The sequence below is a fragment of the Dermacentor variabilis genome, unplaced genomic scaffold (assembly GCF_050947875.1).
Source record: "Dermacentor variabilis isolate Ectoservices unplaced genomic scaffold, ASM5094787v1 scaffold_12, whole genome shotgun sequence".
Classification (NCBI taxonomy): domain Eukaryota; kingdom Metazoa; phylum Arthropoda; class Arachnida; order Ixodida; family Ixodidae; genus Dermacentor; species Dermacentor variabilis.
Genome location: NW_027460280.1, coordinates 23,008,166 through 23,033,345, shown reverse-complemented (window position 1 = coordinate 23,033,345; position 25,180 = coordinate 23,008,166). Strand labels below are relative to the sequence as shown.

The window sequence follows — 25,180 nt, the reverse complement described above, 5'->3', positions numbered from 1 at the left end:
TCCATTTGGTTGTCTCTTACGTGGCACATTTGTTTATGTGTCTGTCTGTGCATTAATTTGAGCATATGATGGCCTCTTTGCATGCTTTTTTTGAATAAAGCTTGTCAGTCGAAGTCTAGCACTCTGTCCTGTCACACCGCTTTTTTCCATTAGTCTTGTTTGTGTTAGTAACTATGTCACAGAAACTGCATCAACACAAACTAGCCCAACTTTCTGTGTTAATATACCGGGTGTTTTATTTTAACGCTAACAGAATTTTTTAAAATTGCCTGTGGCATTTAACACAAATGTACTTATTGAGCTGGAATAGTTGGAGGTATACATTACTCACACTAAAAATCAATATACAGAATTGACTAATTAACAAAAAATTACTAATTAACTTTCCAACTAATTATTTTAGTGCACATATTGCAATACACAAATTTAAGCCAGTGATTTCACAAAGCGCATCCACTTGGAGCAAATTTTGAAACCAGCCCCAAATTTAGATAAGTGCAGTAAAGCTTGCCGTAAAAATACACTATAATAATAATAATAATAATAATAATAATAATAATAATAATAATAATAATAATAATAATAATAATATAATGACTTATTTACATCACCATTACATTGATGGAGGGGATGGGAATAAAAGCGATTGACGCTTGACTAAGTTCCCACCCCCCGTACAGCAGGTGAGCAGTGGCATGCGACGGTATCTCTGTCACGACAGCAAATACAAAGTCAAACAAAGCATTAGTATAAAAACAAGTATGCAAAATACACAATCACCTGCGTGTGTGAAAAAAATATAAACCAATTGAAAAGAAATACAAGTACAGCAACTGAGAACAAAAACGCTTACGAAGCAGCGAAAGAACAGCAACCAAAAATACACTTATAACACAATTAGACACAATTAGACACAAAAACGTTCACAGACGTCTAAATGTTGGACAATCAAAGGGACGCGTTAAGGAGAAAGTAGTTGCGAAGGTTAGAGCAGCTAATACTTCCTAAGTCTATATTTTCATCAATTAATTTGTTAAGTAAGGATGGAAGTTGAAATGCTACCATTTGGTGCCCATAGTTTGTTCTTACTTTTGGTAATACCCAGTGTGGTCTATGCCGGCGTGGATATGTGTAATGAAATAATTCAATCGGGGCTAAGTCAGATATATTACTTATGCATCTTCTTTGTTCTAGTTTGTAGGTACGTAGTAGTCTATAAGCATAGAGGCTGAAAACATTAATGATCTTGTTCTTGAAAAATAAGTTTTTTGTTGAGTGTCTACTTGGCAGGTTATGAACTAATCTGAGGGCCCGTTTTTCGAGAGTTCCTAGTTTTTTCAGACCGGTTTGTGCAGCAGTACCCCATACTAATGAGCAGTAGTTTATATGTGAGCGAAATAATGCATGATATAGAGTTTTACCTTTTGTGGGAGATCATTTTTGGAACGCGTTATAAATCCTATGGCTCAATGCCTTTAATGCTACATTGTCTATGTGGTCGTCCCACAGCATGTTTTCAGTGAATGTTACGCCAAGTGATTTGAATGACCTTATAACTCAATCTGGTCTCTGTTATAAAATAACTCACCGAAATCACCACATTTTTTATTTTTGGGACGAAAAAGTACTGCCTTTGACTTTGCAGTATTAACAGACAAAATATTTTTATCGGACCATATATGTATTTTTTTCCAGGAGCACATTTGCATTTGTCCTTAGCTTACTACTGCTATCGGCAGATAAAAACAAACTAGTATCATCGGCGTAGATTATGAAACGAACATTAGTATCCACACTGATGATATCATTCATGTACAGGTTAAAAAGCAATGGTCCTAAGATACTCCCTTGGGGTACCCTGCACGAAACTGTTCGTAAAGTTGACTTATATTCGTTTATCTGGACATACTGTCTTCTGTGCGATAGGTAAGATTTAATTAAGAGTAATGTTGTGCCTCTAATTCCATAACATCAAGCTTCTGAAACAAGATGCTATGATTTATGCAATCAAAGGCTTTGCTATAATCTAAGGAAATTCCCAAGACGAGGTTCCTATGTTCAAAGTTCCTTAGTATATATTCTTTCTGGTGTAAAAGAGCAAGTTCCGTTCATCGGTTTTTTCTGAAGCCAGACTGGTTGTCAGAAAGTATACTGTGTTTATTTAAAAAACTTTCAACTCGCTTAAGAATGAGCTTCTCGAACACTTTTGAGAAGACAGGCAGAATACTGCATCAACACCACTCCACTCACTTACTTTTTGTTCCACTTACTCTTTTAACAAAACAAAAAGCCTCTTTACGCATTGAAGCTTAGAAATTACTGAAACACCAACCCATTTCCAATGGCTTAGCGGCTATGGTGTTGCGCTGCTAAGCACAAGGTCATGGGATCAAATCCCGGCCACGGCGACCGCATTTCGATGGGGGAGAAATGCAAAAATGCATTGTGCTGTGCATTGAAGGCACGTTAATGAAACCCAGGTGGTCAAAATTAATCCAGAGTACCTCCACTACAGCAAGCCTCATAATCAGATTGTGGTTTTGGCACGTAAAACTCCAGAATTTCATTCATTTCACCAATGCATTTTGTCGCAAACTTTGGGAATGCATATCTCGAAACTGGCGTCATCCTCAAAATTCGTTAGAAGTGTACATGAGTTTAAAAGTCACCGCTACAATTCGTAAATTGCAAAATGTGGTGTACAGTAATTAGCTTAAAAGTTGAATAGCAAAAATGTATTAATTAGTGAAATATTCACTTTCATTTTTTGTGCAAATAATATCTGCATCTCAGAGTAATCTAGCTAAAGAAGTAAAACTGTGCTACATGTCACGGACGATTTTTTAAAATTCTGTTTAGAATAAGCTAAAACGCCCTGTATAGCGCCAAGTTATGTTAGCCTTCTACATGAGTGTCTCATTAATTTCTCACTGACAGGCAGCAGACGGTGGCAGGTAATTGTGTCCTGTTCAATGTTTCTCAGCACTGACTGGCTGAGAGAGTGGAACTAAATGTATTTTTCTGCTTTCAGTACAGAGAACGTCAAGAAAGGAAACAAAATATAGCTAAATTGTAATGGGTGCGTAGTGGTCATAGTTTTGCATTATGCCATAGAAATAGCCTAATTTTATGCAGTGCTCATACCACAATGTCGCAAGCATTCCTTATGCAATTTTTCATTAAAAAAGGCCTATGGATGGTCCTTTTCTCACAACGGCTAACACCATTGAGAACGTATATAGCCTCACAAATATTTTACTGAAAGTTAACGTACAAAGCCACAACTACAGATCTATTGCATAAGAAGAACGTAGGCTGGTTATAATTAGTTCGGCATAGTGCCGTTTTCCAACAAGACACCATGACACTGACCAAAATTAACGCACATCTCGGGATCTGCACACCACCTGGAACTCCGATGTGAGCCCTTTGATACGAGCACTAAAATATAGTGCTCTGAGGGTTCCAAAGCAACTGTTTCGCGGCTAATAGGATAGTCTGCAATTGTCGAGTACAAGTTCCTGGATAAAAAACGCTATAACATGCCTCCAAAACCACATGATAAAGCATCTCGCTGCAAGCTGGGCAAGTGCTACCGAGGCGAAGCGGTGTCACATAGTCCAACTCTCAACAGAAAAACAATGGCATCACCAACAGTTCTAGTGGTGGCCCTCGTGCCCAATAATGTGTACTATGATTACCAGAGCCTGTGCAGAGAAAAGGCCAACACAAGAGGTTGGTGTTTACTGGCTGCTTGAAGCATCTGCCAACTTGGCTAGAAATAGCAATTCCTGCAACCTACATCCCCAATAAAAGAATACCTCCTGTGGCAGGCAATGTAGCTGTTTCACAGAAGGAGCTGCGACTGTGCCCTTTTTTTTCTAGGCTAGTTGGTAATTTATTATTTCTCGTTATGTCTCGTGTAGTGGAGGATAGAACACTGGACTTTTGTTAACGAGGGTTAACTGGGTTTATTAAAGGGACTGACAACCAATTTTCATGGTACCCATTTTTTTTAGTGTAGTGGAAAGCTTACCGGTCAGAGTGTTTGATCATGAAGTGCTAATGCAGAAAACGGCGTGGAAAATTTTTTATCAGGATTTTTTTATCTGCAGTAAGGATATACATAGTCATACACTAGAAGCATGCTGAAAACTATGATAGGTGAGCGCGATAGTGGTTATACACTGGCATTAGTGGGAGGCAGACAAGTGTGGCCGTACTGTATCAAAGTACAATTTTGTTCATCAAGTCGATGTTCCTGCGATTCGTGTTTTCCGAATTGTTAAATGATTTCTGCGATAATAGCTACGTATTTTCGTGGCTTCTTTTCAAACTGCTTTGGTATTTAACCAGCCAAAACGAAACCGATCGGATCGAAAACGAAACGACGCCTTTACACGTGATACGAAGTTCAGCGTGTTGCCATAGCCACACATGTGTTTTTGATTTTCGAAGCATAGAATAATATGCGAGTGTCTAATAATATACCAACTGCTATTCTAGACAATAATTATGATCTACTTAATAACAGTCGACTTACGTACAGTAATCTCATAGACTACATCCGAAGTACGAAGATTTCACTGCCACGTCTCGCCACTTACTGGTTTTTGAGACTTTCTTTGCCGATTTAACATTATAATTTTTACTGAAATCGGAAACAGCGTGCTGTATTCTATGACTACAAATCATGGTCATTTCATTTCCATTGTAGCAGACAGTACTCATACAGCCCCGCAGTGGAAGAGACTGGACTAGCACTATCAGGCATATAGGCTCAACGATGGTAGCCACGACATCAGTGCAGTCATCTGTTTTAATAAATGGCAATTCTTTTGTGGGCCTTCTGTTCCTACAAGTTGGTGACCCGGACGTGATACCACATCGCAACTGTATACATATGTCTACCAAGTTTCTTCTCGATGCCCTGGAACCGGCCGCCGACCAACGACGTCTCGAAGAAAACGGAATGTCTTCCATCGCTGCACTGAAACTTCCAGATTTCTGGCCCTCAGGCTGTCAACTCTGGTTTGTCCACATCGAGGTGCAGTTTTGCCGTCACCGAGTCACATCTCAGGCGGTCAAGTATGACAACATCATGAGTGCGCTTAACCTGAACAGTGCAGCTTCGGTCCGCGACATTTTGCTGGCTCCTCCGTCCAATGATCAGTAAGATACCCTTAAGCGGGAGTTACTATGGCTCACCAATGACTTGTGAGTCGCGATGGATTCAACAGCTCCTCTCATCGGAGAAACTTGGTGACAGAAAACCAACTGAGCTGCTTTGCTGCATGACACAACTCCTGGGAACCAGTCCATCATCAACAGACTCTAAAATCCTTCAGGAGCTCTTCTTTCAGCGTCTACCAAACCAGGTACGCATGATTTTATGTGCATCACCTACTACAACGTCTGTCGAGGCCTTAGTGACGATGGCAGACTAGATTATGGATTCTTTCCATCCTGTGATATTCACTGTTGACTGTTGTAATGCACCCGTTGTGACGCAACCCCAGTTACAGCAGCCCTTTGACGAACCCGACAGTTCAAGCACACACCTTGCTGCGCAAGTAGAGGAGCTAATCAACCAGTTTCGCTTTTGGGCGAATAACTAACCGCTTTCGGGCGAATAACCATCAGCAGCGGTATCGCTCACATGACCAAAACATGTTGCGCCCTCCGTCTCCGTTTATTTGTTGGTATCAAGCCAGATATGGCACTCGCGCACGGCAGTGCCGTCCGCCTTGCAACTTTCGGGAAACGGTCGAGTTAGTCACCAATGATGGCTAGTGCTACTGGCTCTACATCAAGCCGTCTTTTCTACGTCACCGACCGTGTTATGAAAGTTTGCTATCTTGTAGACCTTGGTGTGGAAATCTGTGTCATTCCCCCTACTTTTCAAGACTGCAGAAGACATTGCTATGACGCATCTTTTCTCACTACCATCAACGGTTCCAACATTAAAACGTACGGCCAGAAATCTGTCAGTCTTGACCTTGGTCTGCAACGCCCTTTTTCGATGGCATACCTGACAACTGCAGGCTGATCATCGGTGCTGATTTTCTGTGGAAGTTTAACCTTCTCGTCGACCTTCGCAACTGCCGCCTTCTTGACTCCTCAACAAACCTGTCCGTACAAGGTATCACCACATCTGCACCACCTTTGTGTCTCGTACAAGCACACACACCCAGGTACCGAAACCATGATACACCATCCTGCTGGAATTTCCAGAGCTGTTTGAACCCCCCTCGCCAGATCATCCAATAGTGCACAATGTCACGCACCACATTGTGACTAAAGGACCACCAGTATATGCCCGACCTCGCCGCTTAGCACCAGACTGTCTGAAGATTGCAAAGCAAGAATTTGAACAAATGCTCGAGTTGGGCTTCGTTCATCCTTCTGCTAGCCCTTGGTCATCTGCTTTACACATGGTGCCCAAGAAGGTGGGTGATAGGCAACCATGTGGCAATTACTGCGCCTTAAAGAATGTGACAATTCCCGATAGGTGCCCTATACCTCACATCCATGATTTCACCTCATTGCTTCATGGGTGCTGCATATTTAGCAAGGTTGATCTAGTAAAAGCCTACCATCAGATCCCTGTCGAGCCTTTCGACATTCCTAAAACCGCAATCATTACCCCTTTTGGGATGTTTGAATACGTGCATATGCCATTCGGACTCCGTAATGCCGCTCAAAAATTCCAGCGGTTCGACGATCAAGTACTCCGTGGCCTGACTTGTTGCTTCGTCTGTTTAGACGACATTCTTGTATTGAGTTGCTCTACTATGGAACACGAATCTGACCTACATAAGGTGTTTGAACGCCTCCGTCAATATGGCCTGGTTGTAAACATCTCGAGGCGTGAGTTCGGCATTGCTTCTCTCGATTTCCTGGGCTATCGAGTAGACGAACACGGCATCCAACCCGTCCCATCCCGTGTCCAAGCCATTAAAAATTTCCCATGTCTGTCTTCCACCAAGCAATTACAGGCATTTCTGGGCCTCATCAACTATTATTGCCGTTTCATTCTTCGTTGTGCTTCAATTTTGCAGCCTCTGCACATTATACTCTCTGGCACACCACGAGCTAGCACACCTATATCGTGGACTAATGCTGCCGAATCTGCTTTTATCTCTGCCAAGAACGCCCTTCCTACCACTACTCTACTGCCACACCCGCAACCAGATGCTTTAACATCCGTTATGGTAGACGCCTCTGACATAGCTGTTGGTGTCATGTTTCAACAACTGGTTGGCAAGACATGGCAGCCTATATCTTTGATTTCAAGGAAGCTGACACCACAAGAAACCCACTACAGCACTTTCGGTCGTGAATTGCTAGGACTCTACCTCGCAGTCCGCCACTTCTGTCACAACCTCGAAGGGCGTCAGTTCTTTATTCTCACTGACCACAAACCACTCATTTATGCTATTACCTCCAACTCCCTACAAACTTCGCCAGCTTGCATGTATCTCCGAATTCACTACTGATATTTGGCATATCAGCAGTGCCGATAATCTCGTTGCTGATGCTCTATCACGGATTCAATAAATGCAAGCCAAGGAAATCGTTCCGGCATTGACTTCATCCGCCTCGCTACCGCTCAACACACAGATCGTGAACTTCAAACACTCCAGACTGCCAACAATTCTCTGCGCTTCGAAGATGTCTTACTGCTTGGCTGCAACGTCACAGTGATATGCGACATGTGTACAAGTCATCCTCGACCGTACGTTCCACAACAATTTCGGCAGCAAATTTTTGATGCACTACACTCCTTATCGCACCTCAGAGTATGTTCCGCACAACGTCTGGTCACTTCCCACTATCTGTGGCCACGTATGAACGCTGACGTCTGTTGCTGGGCTCGGGCATGCATACAGTGCCAGGGCGCCAAGGTCAGTCAGCACACTATGAGCGCACCTAGTCATTTTCCACCACCAGACATTCATTTTGGCCACGCTCACATCAATATCATTGGTCTGCTACCCCCGTCCTCAAACCAACGATACATACCCGCTTGTATTGACCGCTTCACACGCTGGCCTGAAGCAATGCCACTCTCTCACATTACTGCAGAGTCTGTAGCCAAGGTCATCTTAAATACCTGGATTTCTCGTTATGGCATACCACACACCATAACGACAGACAGAGGAAGACAATTTGACTCGTCCCTCTTTCAAGCTCTCTCCCGTCTTCTGGATGTAACGCACATACGAACGACAGCTTATCACCCAGGTTCCAATGGCATGGTAGAACGCTTCCTTCGTCAACTAAAAGCAGCTGCCCACGACTCCATGATTCCATGGACAGAGCACCTGCCTTTGGTTCTACTAGGTTTTCACACATCTCCGAAAGCAGATGCAGTGTTCCTCAGCAGCACTCGTTTTCGGCACAACACTTCGCATACCCGGTGAGTTCTTCGCCTCGGAACTGTCATCTGCTGACCTACAATCCTACGCCGACTGCCTTCACATTACAATGGCCCCTGCTATACCACCGCCGCTTCGTAACGAGCGCAGCAATGTTTACATGAGCCTATCATTACTTCATAGCAGTCACATATTTATCTGTCACGACGCTACTCGCGTTCCTTTGTAAGCTCCTTACGACAGTCCCTTCGATGTCCTCAAGCGTGATGCCAAGTTTTTCACACTTCTTCTCAAAGAATGCTAAGAGACAATTTCTATTGACCACTTGAAGCCATTTCATCTAGACTGTGGCAGTGCCATCTTCACAACTTAAAACCACTCAACGGCAGTGCCTTCATCGCTAGGGAGGGAGCCATGTAGTGGACAGTACTCGTAGAGCACCGCAGTGGAAAAAGAAGAGACTGGACTAGTGCCATCAGGCATATAGGCTTGACGATGGTAGCCGGGACATCAATGCAGTCATCTGTTTAATAAATGGCAATTCTTTGTGGGCCTTCTGTTCCTACACCATCAACGTCTCACAACACATTCTGGGCAGTTGTCAGTCCCTTTAAGCATGGGTTAAACAGGAATGAGTGTGGTTACATGGAGCTGCAGAGATGCAGAGTAGAGTTCAGAGACGGGGCAGCTCATGAGTAGGAGAGGACCAGGAGGGCCAGATGGAACTCGATACTTTGTGTGCTCCAAACAAGTTCATAGAGGAGAAGGGTTGCCAGAACAGAGGGAGCTGAGGATTCAGAAGGGGCATGAGGCCATCATGTAACAATGTACAGGACGGTGGTACCATCTCTTGATCCTTCTTGTAGAATCCTTCCTTTCTTGAAGATAACCATTCAACGAACGACAAAATCCTCAAACCTCCTGGCAAGTTAAGTGGTTCTTCAAGGTCTGACGAGAGTACGGTTTGTCTAATGTGTTGCGCTGGTTGCCTGTTCTGGTTGCGTTGCAGTGTCTGACTGTTTGTGTTGGTTGTTAAAGGTACCCACAGAAGGGCTTCATCTGATAAATACTCGATCCTTCGCAGGATGTTGTCGACAACTTGAACTCTATACAATCTTTTATCAATTCCCTTAGTTATTGTCCCTGTGACCCATGTCCCACCTTTCAATGGCCGAACTGCGACACTTTGACCTTCGTTAGGCTCAGCAATTCGTTATGTCTCGTATAGTGGATGATAAAACACTGAACTTTTGTCAACGGAGGTTAACTGGGTTTATTAAGCATGGGGTATACAGGAATGGGTGTGGCTGCATGGAGATATAGAGAGTTCAGAGAGGGGGCAGCCGATGAGGAGGAGAAAAGCAGGGTTGCCACCAATTCCCTTTAATTCTGCATTCATTCCTGGCCAAAAGACACATTCACGAGCATGTCATAGAGAGCGCTCAATCCCAACATGAGATGAGTGGAGTGTTGCTTTGATCTCACCATGCAGAGACATTGGGACAATTAGATAAAATCCCTTGAAAGTTAGGTTGTCCTTAACTGTGAGCTCATTTTTGGCTGTGAAGTACACATGCATGTTTAGGGGTATTTGAAGCTTATCTTGTGGCCTACCTGACAAGATGATTGCTTTCAACCTTTGCAGTGATTCACCATCCTCAGTCGCAGAGTTAATCTTCTCTAGGGTTTCTTTTCTCACAGGAAGGTAGTGCACAATGTCGATGTTTTCAAGTTCTTCTTCATTGCTTTCGTTGGTAAGGAATGCACGAGACATCGTAATGGCCAAAGTAATTCTTTGCCTGGTCTGTGCTCGATGACGATGTATCCTTGCTTCTGAAGAATCATGCCTTGTAGTTGTCTTGGAACTTGATCCAATTGTTTCTTCAGGATAACTTGAAGTGGCTTGTGATCACTGACGATCTTTTCTCTTCAGAATGTGTACTGGTGGAACTTGTTTAGTGCAAAGACGATGGCCAACACTTCCTTTTCAGTTTGTGCATAATGCATTTCTGTCGGTGTAACTGCTCTGCTGGCAAATGGGAGTGGCTGTCCATTTTGAAGGAGAGGTGCTCCGAGTTCAAAATCACATGCATCACACTGAATTTCTAATTGCATTTGGGAGTCAAAGTAGGCCAGAATTGGAGCACTTGTCACAATGTCTTTTGCCTTTTGAAATGTTTCTTTTTGCAGTTTTCTACACTGCCATGGTGCATCCTTGACAGTGAGTTTCCTCAATGGCTCTAATGGACTAGAAATTTTCAGCAAGAATCTGGAGAGAATTTTAATTAAATTCTGGGGTTTTACATGCCAAAACCACGATTTGATTATGAGACACGGTAGTGGGAGACTCCGGATTATTTTTGACCACCAGGGGATCTTTAACATGCCCCCAATGTGCAGGACACAGGCATTTTTGCATTGCACCCGCATTGAAATGCAGCCACCGCAGCCCCGGAAGGAATCTGGACAGGTAGTTGATCATTCCGCAGAAGCGTTGCACTCATTGGACATCAATTGGTTTTGGCATCTCTTTGATTTCCTTGACTTTATATGGATCAACCTTTAGTTCTTTTGTCAGCACATGTCCTAGGAAGACAGTTGATAAGGCTTAAAGCTGCACTTTTTCTTTGTTTTGACAGATTCCAATTTGTCAGCATCTCAGGAGTAGGCTCTCTGATTTGCTGTCATGGTCTTGGACAGCATTTTCTTAATTTTCGCTCATTCCAAAGACAAAAGTGTTGTGTGAAATGCAGAGAACTCCACGAAGTCCTTCTCGTGCCACTTGCAGTCTTTTCTGGAAATTTTCGCTGCTTACCACAAGTCCAAACAGCAGGTGTTCAAAATGTGGCCATAAAGCTTGATTGATCATCCAGGGAACACTGCCAGTGGGCTTCTTGCAAGTCTAGTTTTGAGAATATTTTAGCTTTAGCAAGATCGGGTAGAACATCATCACGAATGGGCAATGTTTGGCGTACTTGTTCGAGAGCCTTGTGGAGTGCTTGTGGCTCAGTGCATGTCTGCATTTCACCTATTGCCTACAAGAAGATGCAGCACTTTTCTCCTGAAGTCCTCATGTCTCCTACCTAAAAAGGAAACTGGTCATGATAATGCACGTGCTCAGATTTCTTACAGAAAAATCATGGGGTGCATCTGTGAGTGCGATGCTCCAACTCTATAACGCACTGTTCCTGGGTCTCCTACACTATAGCTTATTTGTACTGGATGAGTCCGGTAAGACCAACATCCGTGCCCTCCAGTCTGTGCAAGCTCAAGCTCTGCGAATTTGTCTTGGCCTTCCCATGTGTGCATCCACAGCAGCAATAATACCCATCATCGCGCATGATCACCCCATCATCATCATCATCATCATCATGTTCTAAGTCCACTGCAGGACGAAGACCTCTCTCTGCGATCCCCAATTACCCCTGTCCTGTGCCAACCGATTCCAACTAGTGCCTGCAAATTTCCTAATTTCGTCGCTCCATTTTGTCTTCTGCCGTCCTCGACTGTGTTTCCCTTCTCTCGGTACCCATTCTGTAACCCTAACGGTCCAACGGTTATCTAACCGGCGCATTACATGACCTGCCCAGCTCCCTTTTTTTCTCTTAATGTCAATTAGAATATGAGCTACACCTGTTTGCTCTCTGATCCAAACCGCTCTCTTCCTGTCTCTTAACGTAATGCCTAGCAATCTTTGTTCCATCGCTCTTTACGCGGTCCTTAACTTGTTCTCAAGCCTCTTTGTCAGTCTCCAAGTCTCTGCCCCATATGTCAGCACTGATAAAATGCACTGACTGTACCTTCCTTTTCAATGATAATGGTAAGCTTCCAGTCAGGAGCTGACTATGTCTGCCGTATGCGATCCAACCCATTTTTATTCTTCTATGAATTTCCTTCTCATGATCAGGGTTCCCTGCGATTAACTGACCTAGGTAAACATACTCCTTCACAGACTCTAGAGGCTTACTGGCGATCTTTAACTCTTGTTCCCTTCCCCAGCTATTCATCATTACCTTTGTCTTCTGCATATTAATGTTCAACCCCACTCTCACACTCTCTCTGTTAAGGTCCCCAATAATTTGTTGTAATTCATCTGCACTGTTGCTGAATAGAACAATGTCATTGACAAACCAAAGGTTGCTGAGATATTCGCCGTCGATCCTTACTCCTAAGCCTTCCCAGTTTAATAGCTTGAATACTTCTTCCAAACACGCAGTGAATAGCATTGGAGAGATTGTGTCTCCCTGTCTGACCCCTTTCTTTATAGGTATCTTCCTGCTTTTCTTGTGTAGAATTAAGGTAGCTGTGGAACCTTTGTAGATATTTTCCAAGGTATTTACGTAAGCAGTCTGTACTCCTTGATTACGTGATGCCACTATGACTGGTACCTCTACTGAATCAAATGCCTTTTCCTAATCTATGAAAGCCATTTAGAGAGGCTGATTGTACTCTGCAGCTTTCTAGATTATCCAATTAATGACAGAGATGTGATCCAATGTAGAGTATCCCTTCCTGAAGCCAGCCTGTTCACTTGGTTGACTAAAGTCCAATGTTGTCCTTATTCTATTGGAGATTACTTTGGTAAATATTTTATATAATACTGGGAGTAAGCTAATGGGCATATAATTTTTCAATTCTTTAACGTCTCCCTTTTTGTGAATTAGTATAATGTTGGCATTCTTCCAGTTCTCTGGGACCTTTGAAGTTGACAGCAAAGGGTCGCCAGTTTTTCAAGCATTAAGTCTCCTCCATCTTTGATTAAATCGACTGTTATTCCATCTTCTCGTGCCACTTTTCCCCGTTCCATGTCTTGCAAGGCCCTACTAACTTCATTGCTACTTATAGAAGCAGCCTCTGTAGCCTCTTCATTACTACTTCGAATGGAGGTTTCATGGCTGTTCTGGGTACTGTACAGGTCATTAAGAATTCTTTCGCTGCTTTTATACTGAATAGTATTTTGAACTTCTAAAAAAGTGAAACATAAATGTTCCGTGGAGTCGGTTTGATAACAAAAGGCTCACAAACATTATTTTGCACATAAGATGCTATTAAAAACTGGATGTCAGGTCAACTAACCCCGTATTCAGAAATGCAACTTAAGTTGAAGCCCATGCTTGACTTGATCTAAGTGACGCCTATCGTGTATGCGCCGAAGGAAACGCAGTGAGCGTCTTTGGGCACGCTAACGCCAGGCGTCATCTAAATCAAGTCAAGCATGGGCTTCGACTTAAGTTGCATTTCTGAATACGGGGATAAGAAGCTTCTAAGAAACAAAGGAAAGGTTATTGTGTCTGGAGGACCACGACAATGACTGCAATGAAACAAAGGAACAGCAAGTCACCAGATGCATGTAATAGAGCGTAGTACTCATTGAAGAAGCTAAGTTAGAGCATTGAAGGAGCCACAGTAGCCCACAACATTTTGGTGAGACTGGGCACATAATTTTGCTTTGCCTAAATTAACTATGCAACTTCATTGGCTGCTTAAGGCAAGACATGCTTACCTAACGATTGGGAAAGATTCTGCATAAGTGATCTTCATGTGTTTGCTCAAGAACTGGTTTGCTTGTACAAAGATTGTGGTTCTCCTACAGCAAAATCATTTGGAGGAGTCTCCACGAGCATTGGTCGTTCTCCTCAGACTTAAACGAGTGTTGTCCCTTATTGTATCCAAACAGAATGTTAATAGCCAGGGTGTCAATTTGAAAGCTGTCAAAGGAACAGAGAAACAGCTGAATAAATTGTTTCTGTCGAACGAAGTGTTGTGCAGCTAATTTTAAAATGCCAGGGAACTGAGCTACTGATTGCCACGCTACTGACTGCCACCCAAAATGTAGTATGTATATGTTTTCTGCACATAGCTTGGATTTTTAGGCCTAGAAATCTTAGGAATCCCAGTACAATTACCTTTTCAGAAACATTTCATTTGTGTTCTCTACACTCTATACAACTTCAACATGTTTATCGTGAATTAACTAATTTAAAAACAACTTAATTAGTTTCAATGCATATTCAGTCGCTATAAAAGAATACACAACTGGTAGCAACACACACAACACATATAGTTGATTGTATTTGCACGGAGCCCTCCTCCATTTATTTTTATTTACCTTTACTTTAACTGAAAGAACCTGCATATTTTGTGTGTGTCCTAGCAGGTTTTATATTTTTTAGTTCTTTCAGTCAAATGGTAGACATTCTGGCCATACATTGTTGCCCAAGTAACCATATTCCAGCAAACTAAAAAGTGTTTCCATTCCATACCAATGGTTTCTTCTTCTCCACTGATCGGAACAGCCACATTATTGAAGAAGCGAGTTCCTGTTGACCGAAACATGTGAAAATAACCACTCTGTCCATTGACCAGATAATGGAAACGAATACAGTAGTGTCTTGACTTGAAGAGAGATGGCTCAGGACCTGCAAAGGCAAGCAAGTTTCACAGGCATAAAAAAGAAAGGTCCTGTGAGACATCTGGCAAAACATGGTGTCAGGCACCATAAAAATGAGAGCAAAATGGACAGTATTGGCTTACCTAATTCCATTTTCTCAAGGTCCTCTAGGAACACTCTTTGGTATTTGGTAATGCGATCTGTTTGGTCATCATACCTGTAGAAATTGAGGCAAATATACTGCCACCTACTGTACAGGACTTCATGCCAGGGTCCATTAGCAGAGCAGAGAGATATTAAAAGGTATCTGAAATCATTTTTGCCAAACTTAAAAGAACACCAAAGAGAAAAATAATGAGCTGTATTAGAAAACTACTCTTCTAGAATAACAAAAAAGTAACTTTTATAATGAGAAGAGGCTTGGAAAATCAATGAAGACACAAAAACAAGAGATGTGGTATTCTCAAACTAGCTCGCCATGACAGTCATGGATTTTGACGGTGTGTGCTCTGCCTTAGTTAATTTTTTATTGGGAAAGGTGAAATAAATTGTATTCTAAAATGGTCAAATGCTGGAACTGCAAATTTAAGAAGCTTTATTGGGGCACAATGACCCAGGTATGAAAATACAGTTTGAAATCCATGATGTCATGCTGACATACTGGCACTAATGTTTCAGGGCAAAATTAAAAACACTTTTTGAATAGCACTCAAGCCTGCGCTGTCATACTCTGCCCATCATAGTGCTGAACTTTTCTATCTACATAAGCTTGAGATCATGTTTGTGCCAATTAAACAGGGGTGCAACAGCTTAAATAGGATTTGGAGTAATTTTTGGAGCAGGAAAATCTAAATTTGGAGCAGGTTAGGCAAAAAAAGTTCCATATTGGAACACCAAATTCCAAATTTGGAAAGTTTAATAGAGAAAAAAGGTTACTTTTGGAACAGAAAACAAGAAGATATGAACTTCTACAGCAACTACTTAGAAGACACAGCTATTTATTATAGCAACTATTTAGAATACACCCCAGCAATATGACAGAGCTACAAACCATTAAACTTCAGTGTAATCATGCTTTAGCTTCTATGGACAAGGTCCGGCAAAAGTGACCAATAAATTCTGTGAAATCGCGCAAAGTGCGGTGAATTCGAACTAACCTGCAAAACAGGTTGATCCGAATGCTTAGAATATTTATATGACTAAGCAAAGAAACATAAAGCATAGAAGAAGAAGGCGTGTATAAAAACTAAACATTTTTTAAAAATTTATACTCCAAAGTGCTTTTATACTTGAGGAGTGTCTGACAAGTCGAGAACATGACTAGTCAAAATCTATTTGTATACCAAACAGTTCTTCCACCTGAGCAGCATATGACTACACAAGATACATGTAAGACAAGACCAAACTGCTCTTACATATCACTATAAGCTAATTAGCAGCTTATACATGACTAGTGCAGACGTTATTGACATGACATCAATGCTTCTCCTTTTTCCACATTTTATTTTCGAGTTCCTGAATTTTTCGAAGCGTCTGCTCGAATCTTGCATTTCATTTCATCAAATGCACATGGCCACTTTCTACATTGTTCATGCCTTTTTGCTTCCCACCTGAGTTGATCATTTCCTCAACACTAGTGAGCAATATCTTGCTAGCCATCACTTGGTCCTCTAAGCTCTCGTTTCTCTATTCAAGAGTGGGCTGCTCTGAGGCAGGCTCTTCCGATGGCTTTTGCTTGCCCGTGCTTTCTTCAGCACTCATCCTCTGCACATACTTTGCATCATACTCCTCAAAATGTCAAGGCTGAGAGGCACCTTAGCTGCATCACAATCATAGCACTGAAGGAACCTCTTAACATGGGGCATTTTATAAATTCTAGCAATTCTGAGCGAGCTCTGTCCATATAGAAGGTGCTTATTTTCACTGAAGCATAATTCTAGATCAGCATCACCGTTGGGAAGAGAAAAAAGCACTTTTATGAACTTACAAAACAGGGGATACAGTCCCCACCATTCACAAAGGGTCCGCATACAACATACGTTTGCATATAACAGACTATTCTCACTTAGTTTGGTCTGCCTATATTATCAATGCAACCACCACCACCACCACCATCATCATCATCAGCCTGTTTCATGTCCACTGCAGGACAAAGGCCTCTCCCTGCGATCTCCAATTACCCCTGTCCCGCGCCAACCGATTCCAACTAGCGCCTGCGAATTTCCTAATTTTATCGCTCCACCTAGTCTTCTGCCATCCTCGATTGCGTTTCCCTTCTCTTGGTACCCATTCTGTAACCCTGACGGTCCAACGGTTATCTAACCGGCGCATTACATGACCTGCCCAGCTACATTTTTTTCTCTTCATGTCAATTAGAATATTGTCTATACCCATTTGCTCTCTAATGGAAACTGCTCTCTTTCTGTCTCTTAACATTATGCCTAGCAATCTTCGTTCCATCGCTCTTTGCACAGTCCTTAACTAGTTCTCAAGCTTCTTTGTCAGTCTCCAAGTCTCTGCCCCATATGTCAGCACTGCTAAAATGCACTGATTGTACACCTTCCTTTTCAATGATAATGGTAAGCTTCCAGTCAGGAGCTGACAATGTCTGCCGCATGCGATCCAACCCATTTTTATTCTTCTATGAATTTCCTTCTCATGATCAGGGTTCCCTGTGATTAATTGACCTAGGTAAACATACTCCTTCACAGACTCTAGAGGCTGACTGGCAATCCTGAACTCTTGTTCCTTTGCCTGGCTATTCATCATTATCTTTGTCTTCTGCATATTAATCTTCCAACCCTACTCTTACACTCTCTCTGTTAAGGTCCTCAATCATTTCTTGTAATTCGTCTGCAATGTTGCTGAATAGAACAATGTCATCGGCAAACCAAAGGTTGCCGAGATATTCGCCGTCGATCCTTACTCCTAAGCCTTCCCAGTTTAATAGCTTGAATACTTCTTCCAAACACGCAGTGAATAGCATTGGAGAGATTGTGTCTCCCTGTCTGACCCCTTTCTTTATAGGTATCTTCCTGCTTTTCTTGTGTAGAATTAAGGTAGCTGTGGAACCTTTGTAGATATTTTCCAAGGTATTTACGTATTTAACAGGGATAAGCGGGCTAGTTGGTGGTCGTTATTGGAATGCATCATGTAACCGCACAAAAACAAGGGACAAAGAAGGAACGCACAGGACAGGCGCGGAACTTCAACTAAGGTTTACTCCGGGAAATCTCACATTTATACAAGTATCGTAATCACACTTGCTAATCATCAAACAGCCATCACGTGACGTTGGCATGCGGGCGTGAGTGCCGCAAATTTGCTCGTAAATATTCGAACTCTTTATCGCTCAAAGACACTGAAGAGCTGCTTACGCAGCTGCCAGATTGCATTTGTTGCATAGTGTTGATTCGGTCTTATCTAAAGGACCTAAGTTCTGTATTCAACCCCAAGAGTCCCCGGTCGAGCTCCTATCTATTGTCAAGAACATTGCAAGACGTGCGCCCGAGGATGAAAAAGGCCTATGTATTTCAGAAGGGGTAAACTCACTAGCAGTGAAGCGGTCCAAGCAGGACCAGCAGCGAGATGTTAAGCGAACTGTCGAGTACCTCAAGCAGAATGATCTGGCTTTAATGATTTCTGATAAAGAAGGTAGTTTCACGGTTTTACCAAATTCTTTATTTCGTCAGAAAGCGAGGGAGGCTGTCGCAAAAAATTTTTCCATCAAGACGTGCACTGCCGCTAAGCTAAAAAAGCTAGCGTTGGGTCTGTGTGATAGGTGTAACCTGAAAAATCTTGGTTTGGGTATCAAGGGTGCGAAGAGCGGAGCGCTTAGCATTTTCTTCTCCGCGAAAACGCATAAAGAAGGCATTCCTTTCCGAGCCATCGTATCGGAACGTGACACGTGGCCGGGGACGGTCTCTAAGTTTCGGCAGAAACACTTGCGCTTGCTCAGATTTGAGGACCCGTTCATGATAAGGAATTCTGAGGAGCTTATCGCATTTCTTCGTGATCATGAAGGCTTGAGGGAACCGTTGTTTTCATTTTCCATTGATGTGATTGACCTGTTTTATTCCATTCCACAAGATATATTGCTATGCGCCATTAGAGATTCCATTGATGACTACGGCCCTGTGGCCTTTCAGAACGCATGTGGTGTAAGTGTGGACGACTTTTTAGAAATTCTTCATTTTTATCTGGCATCGACCATCGTTAATTTCGAAAGAAAGAACTTCGTCCAAAAGCGCGGAGTGTGCATTGGTTCATGTATTGCCCCATTATTAAGTGACATATTTTTATCGTATTGTGACAAGCGAATTGCTGAACGCATTGACACAGCCTACTCGGCTAAGATATTTAGATATGTTGACGATTATGCCATTTTTTTGAAAGGGGTTGGGGAGGGAGGCGGCTCATCTGCAGTAGAGCGTGTTCTTGAAATTTTCCGAGAAAGCGCGTTTGGGTTGAATTTCACCTTTGAGTTGCCTACACATGGAAGCCTGCAGTTCCTGGACATTTTCATTATTATTGCTGGAACCCATGCGTGCTGGAGGTATCAGCCTCGATCAAAAAAAGGTATTTTAATCTACCAGTCAGCTCATTCGAAGCTCGTAAAAAGGGGAATTGCAAAAAACTGCCTGCGTGCTGCTCTTGATAAGTCCTGCCAGCATGAAATGCGACATAGCGTGTTCTTACAGTTGCAAAGACTGCACAGCGCAGGATTTCAGCATGATATGGTCACCTCGGTGCTAGAAACCCTTGCCAAGGAAGCGCGGGGCCCATCAGAGCTCCGCCCAAGCGTAGAGCCGCAACGTCGTAGACCTGTTGCCATCCCGTACTACCACCAAATCTCCCACCGCCTCAAAAAGGTGGCCGAAAAATGTGAAGTACCGGTGGTTTTTACGGCGCCCAAAAAACTGCCCGGCATGTGCAGCATGGTGCAGGGTAAGAACAAAAGAAATGAATGTCATATCAAGCATGTCGACAGGTTCGTCCCATGCAGAATAGGGGTAGTGTACCAGATACCCCTCTCTTGTGGCAATAGCTACATAGGGCAGACGGGACGGTGCCTAAACGTCAGACTGCAGGAGCACCGCACAGGAGTAGAAGGATTGGCGGGGGGTGGCAAACTGGCTGACCATTGTCGCCACTGTCGTAATTGCACGCCCAGGTTCCGCGACACCAAAGTCTTGAAGATGTTTACGTCACAAATGAGCCGAGAAATCTTTGAAGCTTACTGTATAAAAATGCAATCTGGCAGCTGCGTAAGCAGCTCTTCAGTGTCTTTGAGCGATAAAGAGTTCGAATATTTACGAGCAAATTTGCGGCACTCACGCCCGCATGCCAACGTCACGTGATGGCTGTTTGATGATTAGCAAGTGTGATTACGATACTTGTATAAATGTGAGATTTCCCGGAGTAAACCTTAGTTGAAGTTCCGCGCCTGTCCTGTGTGTTCCTTCTTTGTCCCTTGTTTTTGTGCGGTTACATGATGCATTCCAGTATTTACGTAAGCAGTCTGTACTCCTTCATTACGTAATGCCTCTATGACTGGTACCTCTACTGAATCAAATGCCTTTTCCTAATCTATGAAAGCTATACAGAGAGGCTTATTGTACTCTGCAGATTTCTCGATAACCTGGTTAATGACATGGATGTGATCCATTGTAGAGTACGTATCCCTTCCTGAAGCCAGCCTGTTCACTTGGTTGACTAAAGTGCAATGTTGCCCTCATTCTATTGGAGATTACTTTGGTAAATATTTTACATAATACTGGGAGTAAGCTAATGGGCCTATAATTTTTCAATTCTTTAACGTCTCCCTTTTTGTGGATTAGTATAATGCTTGCATTATTCCAGTTTTCTGAGACCCTTGCAGTCAATAGACACTTCGTATAAAGAGCTGCCAGTTCTCCAAGCATTATGTCTCCTCCATCTTTGATTAAATCGACTGTTATTTCATCTTCTCCTGCCACTCTTTCTCGTCTCACGTCTTGCAAGGCCCTTCTGACCTCATCGCTAGTTAGAGGAGGAGTTTCTGTATCCTGTTCATTACTATTTCTAATGGAGGTATCCCGACTCCTCTGGGTATTGTACAGGTCAGTATAGAATTCTTCCGCTTCTTTTACTTAATCTTTGAGATTGCTGATATTACCCTGCTTATCTTTCAGTGCATACATCTTGGTTTGTTCTATGCCAAGTTTCTTTCACACTGATTTCAGGCTGAATCCATTTTTTATGGCTTCTTCAGTCTTTCTCCTGTTATAGTTTCGAATATCAACTATTTTCGCCTTGTTGATCAGTTTTGACAGTTCTGCAAATTCTATCTTATCTCTTCAGTTGGACACTTTCATTCTTCATTGTTTCTTTATTAGATCCTTTGTTACTTGGGAGAGCTTGCCGACAGGTTGCCTTGGTGCCTTGCCTCCCACTTCATTTGCTGCCTCTAAAGCCAGTCTAGTTACGGTTTCATTCATTAGCTCTATGTCATCATGATCTCTCTGTTCTAAGGCTGCATATTTGATTGCAAGTATCAGCCTGAATTTGTCTGTTTTTACCCTTGCGGCCTCTAGGTTGACCTGTTTCTTCTTGACCAATTTTGCTTTTTCTCTTTTCAAATTGAGGTGAACCCTAGCCCTCACTAACCTATGATCACTGCCCTTTACCCTACCTATCACTTCTACATCCTGCACTATGTGGGATCAGCAGAAAGTATTAAGTCAATTTCATTTCTTGTTTCACCACTAGGGCTTTTTCAGGTCCACTTTCTGTTGCTACGCTTCCTGAAAAAGGTGTTCATTATTCGAAGCTTATTTCTTTCTGCGGATTCTACCAGCATCTCTCCTCTAGCGTTCCTAGAATCAACGCTGTAGTTGCCAATTGCTTGTTCACCAGCCTGCACCAATTTCACCAATTTACCAATTTCGCTTTTAGCGGATCTGGCAATAGCAGACTATCGACTAGAACAGACAAGTTTTTGAGCAAATTTTGTCTAGATAGTGTAAATACCATATACTTTGCTACAGAGATGCGTTTGTTCGGCAGTGCACTGCACGTAACTAGTGTGTGCGGCAGTGCGCTACACGCAATTACTTCCGGCTGCTTGAGAAATTTGCGAAAATGCTCCTTTTCATAAAGAGGGCCTCACCAGGTCTGACCATTTTGAGCTGACAAACGCTGTGCATACAATGCGCACTAATGATTGTGTCTGCTAAGTATGACATTTGCTACGCACTGCGGAAAGAGCTGAAATCTCAAACCGATCGCTGTTTGCCCTTCTCCTCGTGGGTGCTGCGCTCCCAGCTGGAGAGTCTACGTATATCACAAAAGTGTGCCTACGTGCATTGCACTGCTGTGACATCACTCGTGGTGACATGCGAATTTAAGAATTATTCAAGGCAACATCTGTTATGTGTGTAATCTGTTGATTCAATAGACGAATTAAAGTTTAGAGAAATAATAAAACACACAAACCGAATGTCTGCATGTCCTTGTTGTACTTTGCACTGCAGCAAGAGGGATGTACTTCCGTTTTGTCTGCTTGTTCCCACGTCATGCAGTCGCGAATGCAGACAATGAAATTATGTCATTTTCTATTGTGTTCCAGCGCACGATCATGCTCTATGAACCACTTGCGTCTGCCTTAGTACGTATTTGCGTAGCACTGACTTATACCGAAAATCAGGTGTTCTCGTGCACATTGCACAAAATCATGTGTTGTGTAAAACAAGACAAATGCAACAGCTCGTGCGCTATGCCATCAGCAGAAGTGCGCCGCGCAGTAAGAAAGCGAGGGGAAAAAGAAAACGAAGGTGGAGCTTGTGATGTATGCGTCATGCGATCCTCAAGCTCTGGTATAGGAGAACACAAAAAAGGAATTTTGCTTGTGCAGGCTAGATGGGGCAAGTGGAGAGAGTGTCTCTCTTGGCAGTGCCTTCACCTCCTGAAATCATGGGTTTGCAGCATTGAAATATTTCTATCTCAGCTATTAATGAACCAATTTGAAAAATTCTTGCGGCAGAACGCTCCATAAAGGAGACGTAACAATTTCTAGCATATAACTGAAATTTGCTATGTGGCCTCGTGAGGGGCCTTTCAAGAAACGAATACTCTAGTGGCAAGCTTCCCATAACAGCGTGCCATGTGTTGTAGTCCCTTGAAGAAGCTGTTAGATGGACGGAAGAATCGGGAGAAGCTGCGCTGGGTGAATTCACCAAACACTTACCCGCAGGTGGAAATGCTTGAGACAAGCACTGCTGACCCCAAGATCACAAAGTGGGTAGAAGTTGGAGCGAGTGGGGAAGCTGATTCATGGGTGCAAGAAGGTTCCCACTAGACCTCCGTTAAAATAGACACATTCCATCACTTTGTGCCCAAAGGCACTGACCCTGCTGAGTTTAAGCAAAAGCAGATAAATCTGCAAAGTCTTCTTTTGCTCCACTTCAACGTGTAGAATGGCCTCTTCAACCATGGGAAATATTAGCCATAGACATAATAGGTCCTTTTGATTGTGCGCCACAGTATTCCCGTTTTGCCTTAGTCACAGTTGACTATTATTCCAAGTGGCCTGAAGTTGCTTTTATGCCGTCAGTCACGTCCAAGGCTATCATGCGTTCTCTTATTTCCATATTCAGAAGAGAAGGATTTCCTGGTGCCTTTGTGTCTGGCAATGGAGCACAGTTTGTTTCTGCAGAATTTCCTGAAGGAAAGAGGCATTAAGCATTTCCTGTCTTCTCTTTTCTACCCACAGGCAAACGGCCAGGTAGAAAGATTCAACTGCACCCTCAAGGATTTCAAACAGATTGCAATGTTGGAACAACGCGACCTCAGGTTCGCAATCTCAAAATACTTGGCAATTTGCAGGTTTACTTCACATTTGACTAAAGGTGTTTCTCCAGCTATGCTACTCCGTAGTTGCCAACCAAAAACTCGACTCGATGTCGCAAACACACCCCCAATCCCATTCACGTCACCAGAATGTTGTAGTGCTTTGACGGGGAGGCCGGACACGGGACCTACGGCATGTAGCCTAACGGCCGAGGCGCAAAGCACTGCAGAAAAGAGAAGGGCGACTTCCTTTGATGGGGACCAGACAAAGACTACGTTCATTCTAGTGAGGGGGAAGGGAACACACAAAGTTGGGTGCGGCGTGGCGCCAGTGTACAAACAATCTGAAACTGAAACTGAGAACACAACACTGCACAACCTCTTGCTGGCGGAGAGTTTCTGTGTCTACCACTGCCGTCGCATCAGTGCTGAACAAGTGCCGAAGGTGCCGCTAGACCCAACTAGCTTCGAAAGCGAAGTCATTGCATACAGCCCTTAAAAGCAACCACCCATGATCACAAAAGGCATCACTTTGAGAACACATTGCATCAATTCATGCAAAAATAAAAACATGCTGCTATTCATGGCATCCAAACTGCGACGCACGTGATGCGGCCAAGGCGATTTGCTTCGTACTGTGGCCCTCAGCCGTGCTACAGATTTGGCAGTGGTAATCACTTGGTCGCCAAAGATAAAATTAAGACATCGGTTTATATACTACCGTCAGTGCTACCGAGAATTGGGGCATTTTGGAGTGGCATGGCACAATTGTATCAAAATGGCGCAGTTGGTGCAGCTGTTACACCCCTGCTTAAAGGGCCTGTCACCAGGCCCCACAACAAATTTTGGCTATACTCTGGAAGTTGTTATGTGCACTCAAGGTAGTGTTTTACTGCAATAATTTTCAAGTTGGATCGTTAATAGCAGAGATAGAAATATTTGAAGCGTCGCAAACCCATGATTAGAGGAGGTGAGCTTCACTGCCAACACAGACATTCTCTCCACTTGCTCCGCCTAGCCTCCACAAGCGAGATTCCTTCCTGGCATTCTCCCATACCGGAGCTGAAGGATCGCGTCATGTAGACATCACAGGCCCTCCTGCTTTTTTTATTCTTCTCAGGTATTTGCTGCACAATGCATTTCTGGTGATGGTCTCGCACACGAGTTGTTGTGTTTGTATTGCTTCATGCTGTGCACAAGAACATCTGCATTGTTGTCTTGCTTCTTCTGCACTACATTGAAATGGACTCCTCAATGTGCACACGTCTACAGATAGTTCTGTTTTTTGTGCCTGCGACTGCACAATGTGGGAATGAGCAAACGAAATGGAAGTGCATCCCTCTTGCTACAACGCAGAACAAAACAAAGACTTGCAGACATTCGGTTTGTAGGTTTTATAATTTCTCTAAACATTAAATCATCTAGTGAAGCAACAGATCAAGCATATAACTGCTGTTGTCGCCTTGGTTAATTCTCGAAGTCACGCGTCACGGTGAGTGATGTTTCAGCAATGTGAATTATATAGGTGCACTTGTATGTCTGACCTCAAGTCTCTGGCTGGGAGCGGGGCTCCCTCGAG

The 25,180-nt window shown here is 43.1% G+C and overlaps 1 protein-coding gene across 2 annotated transcripts in view; it reads right to left on the bottom strand.

Moving 5' to 3' along the window:
- Positions 1 to 25,180, bottom strand: part of sp3 (phosphatidylinositide phosphatase spermathreecae) — a 241,834-nt gene that overhangs the window by 34,572 nt on the left and 182,082 nt on the right. The window contains exons 15-16 of one of the 2 annotated variants that reach the window (XM_075676714.1): positions 14,916 to 15,079; positions 14,645 to 14,800 (exon numbers count right to left, since the gene is read on the bottom strand). In XM_075676714.1, the coding sequence (XP_075532829.1) occupies positions 14,645 to 14,800; positions 14,916 to 15,079 (320 nt within the window). The remainder of the gene's footprint in view (positions 1 to 14,644; positions 14,801 to 14,915; positions 15,080 to 25,180) is intronic. The other variant, XM_075676715.1, reaches the window with a different exon arrangement.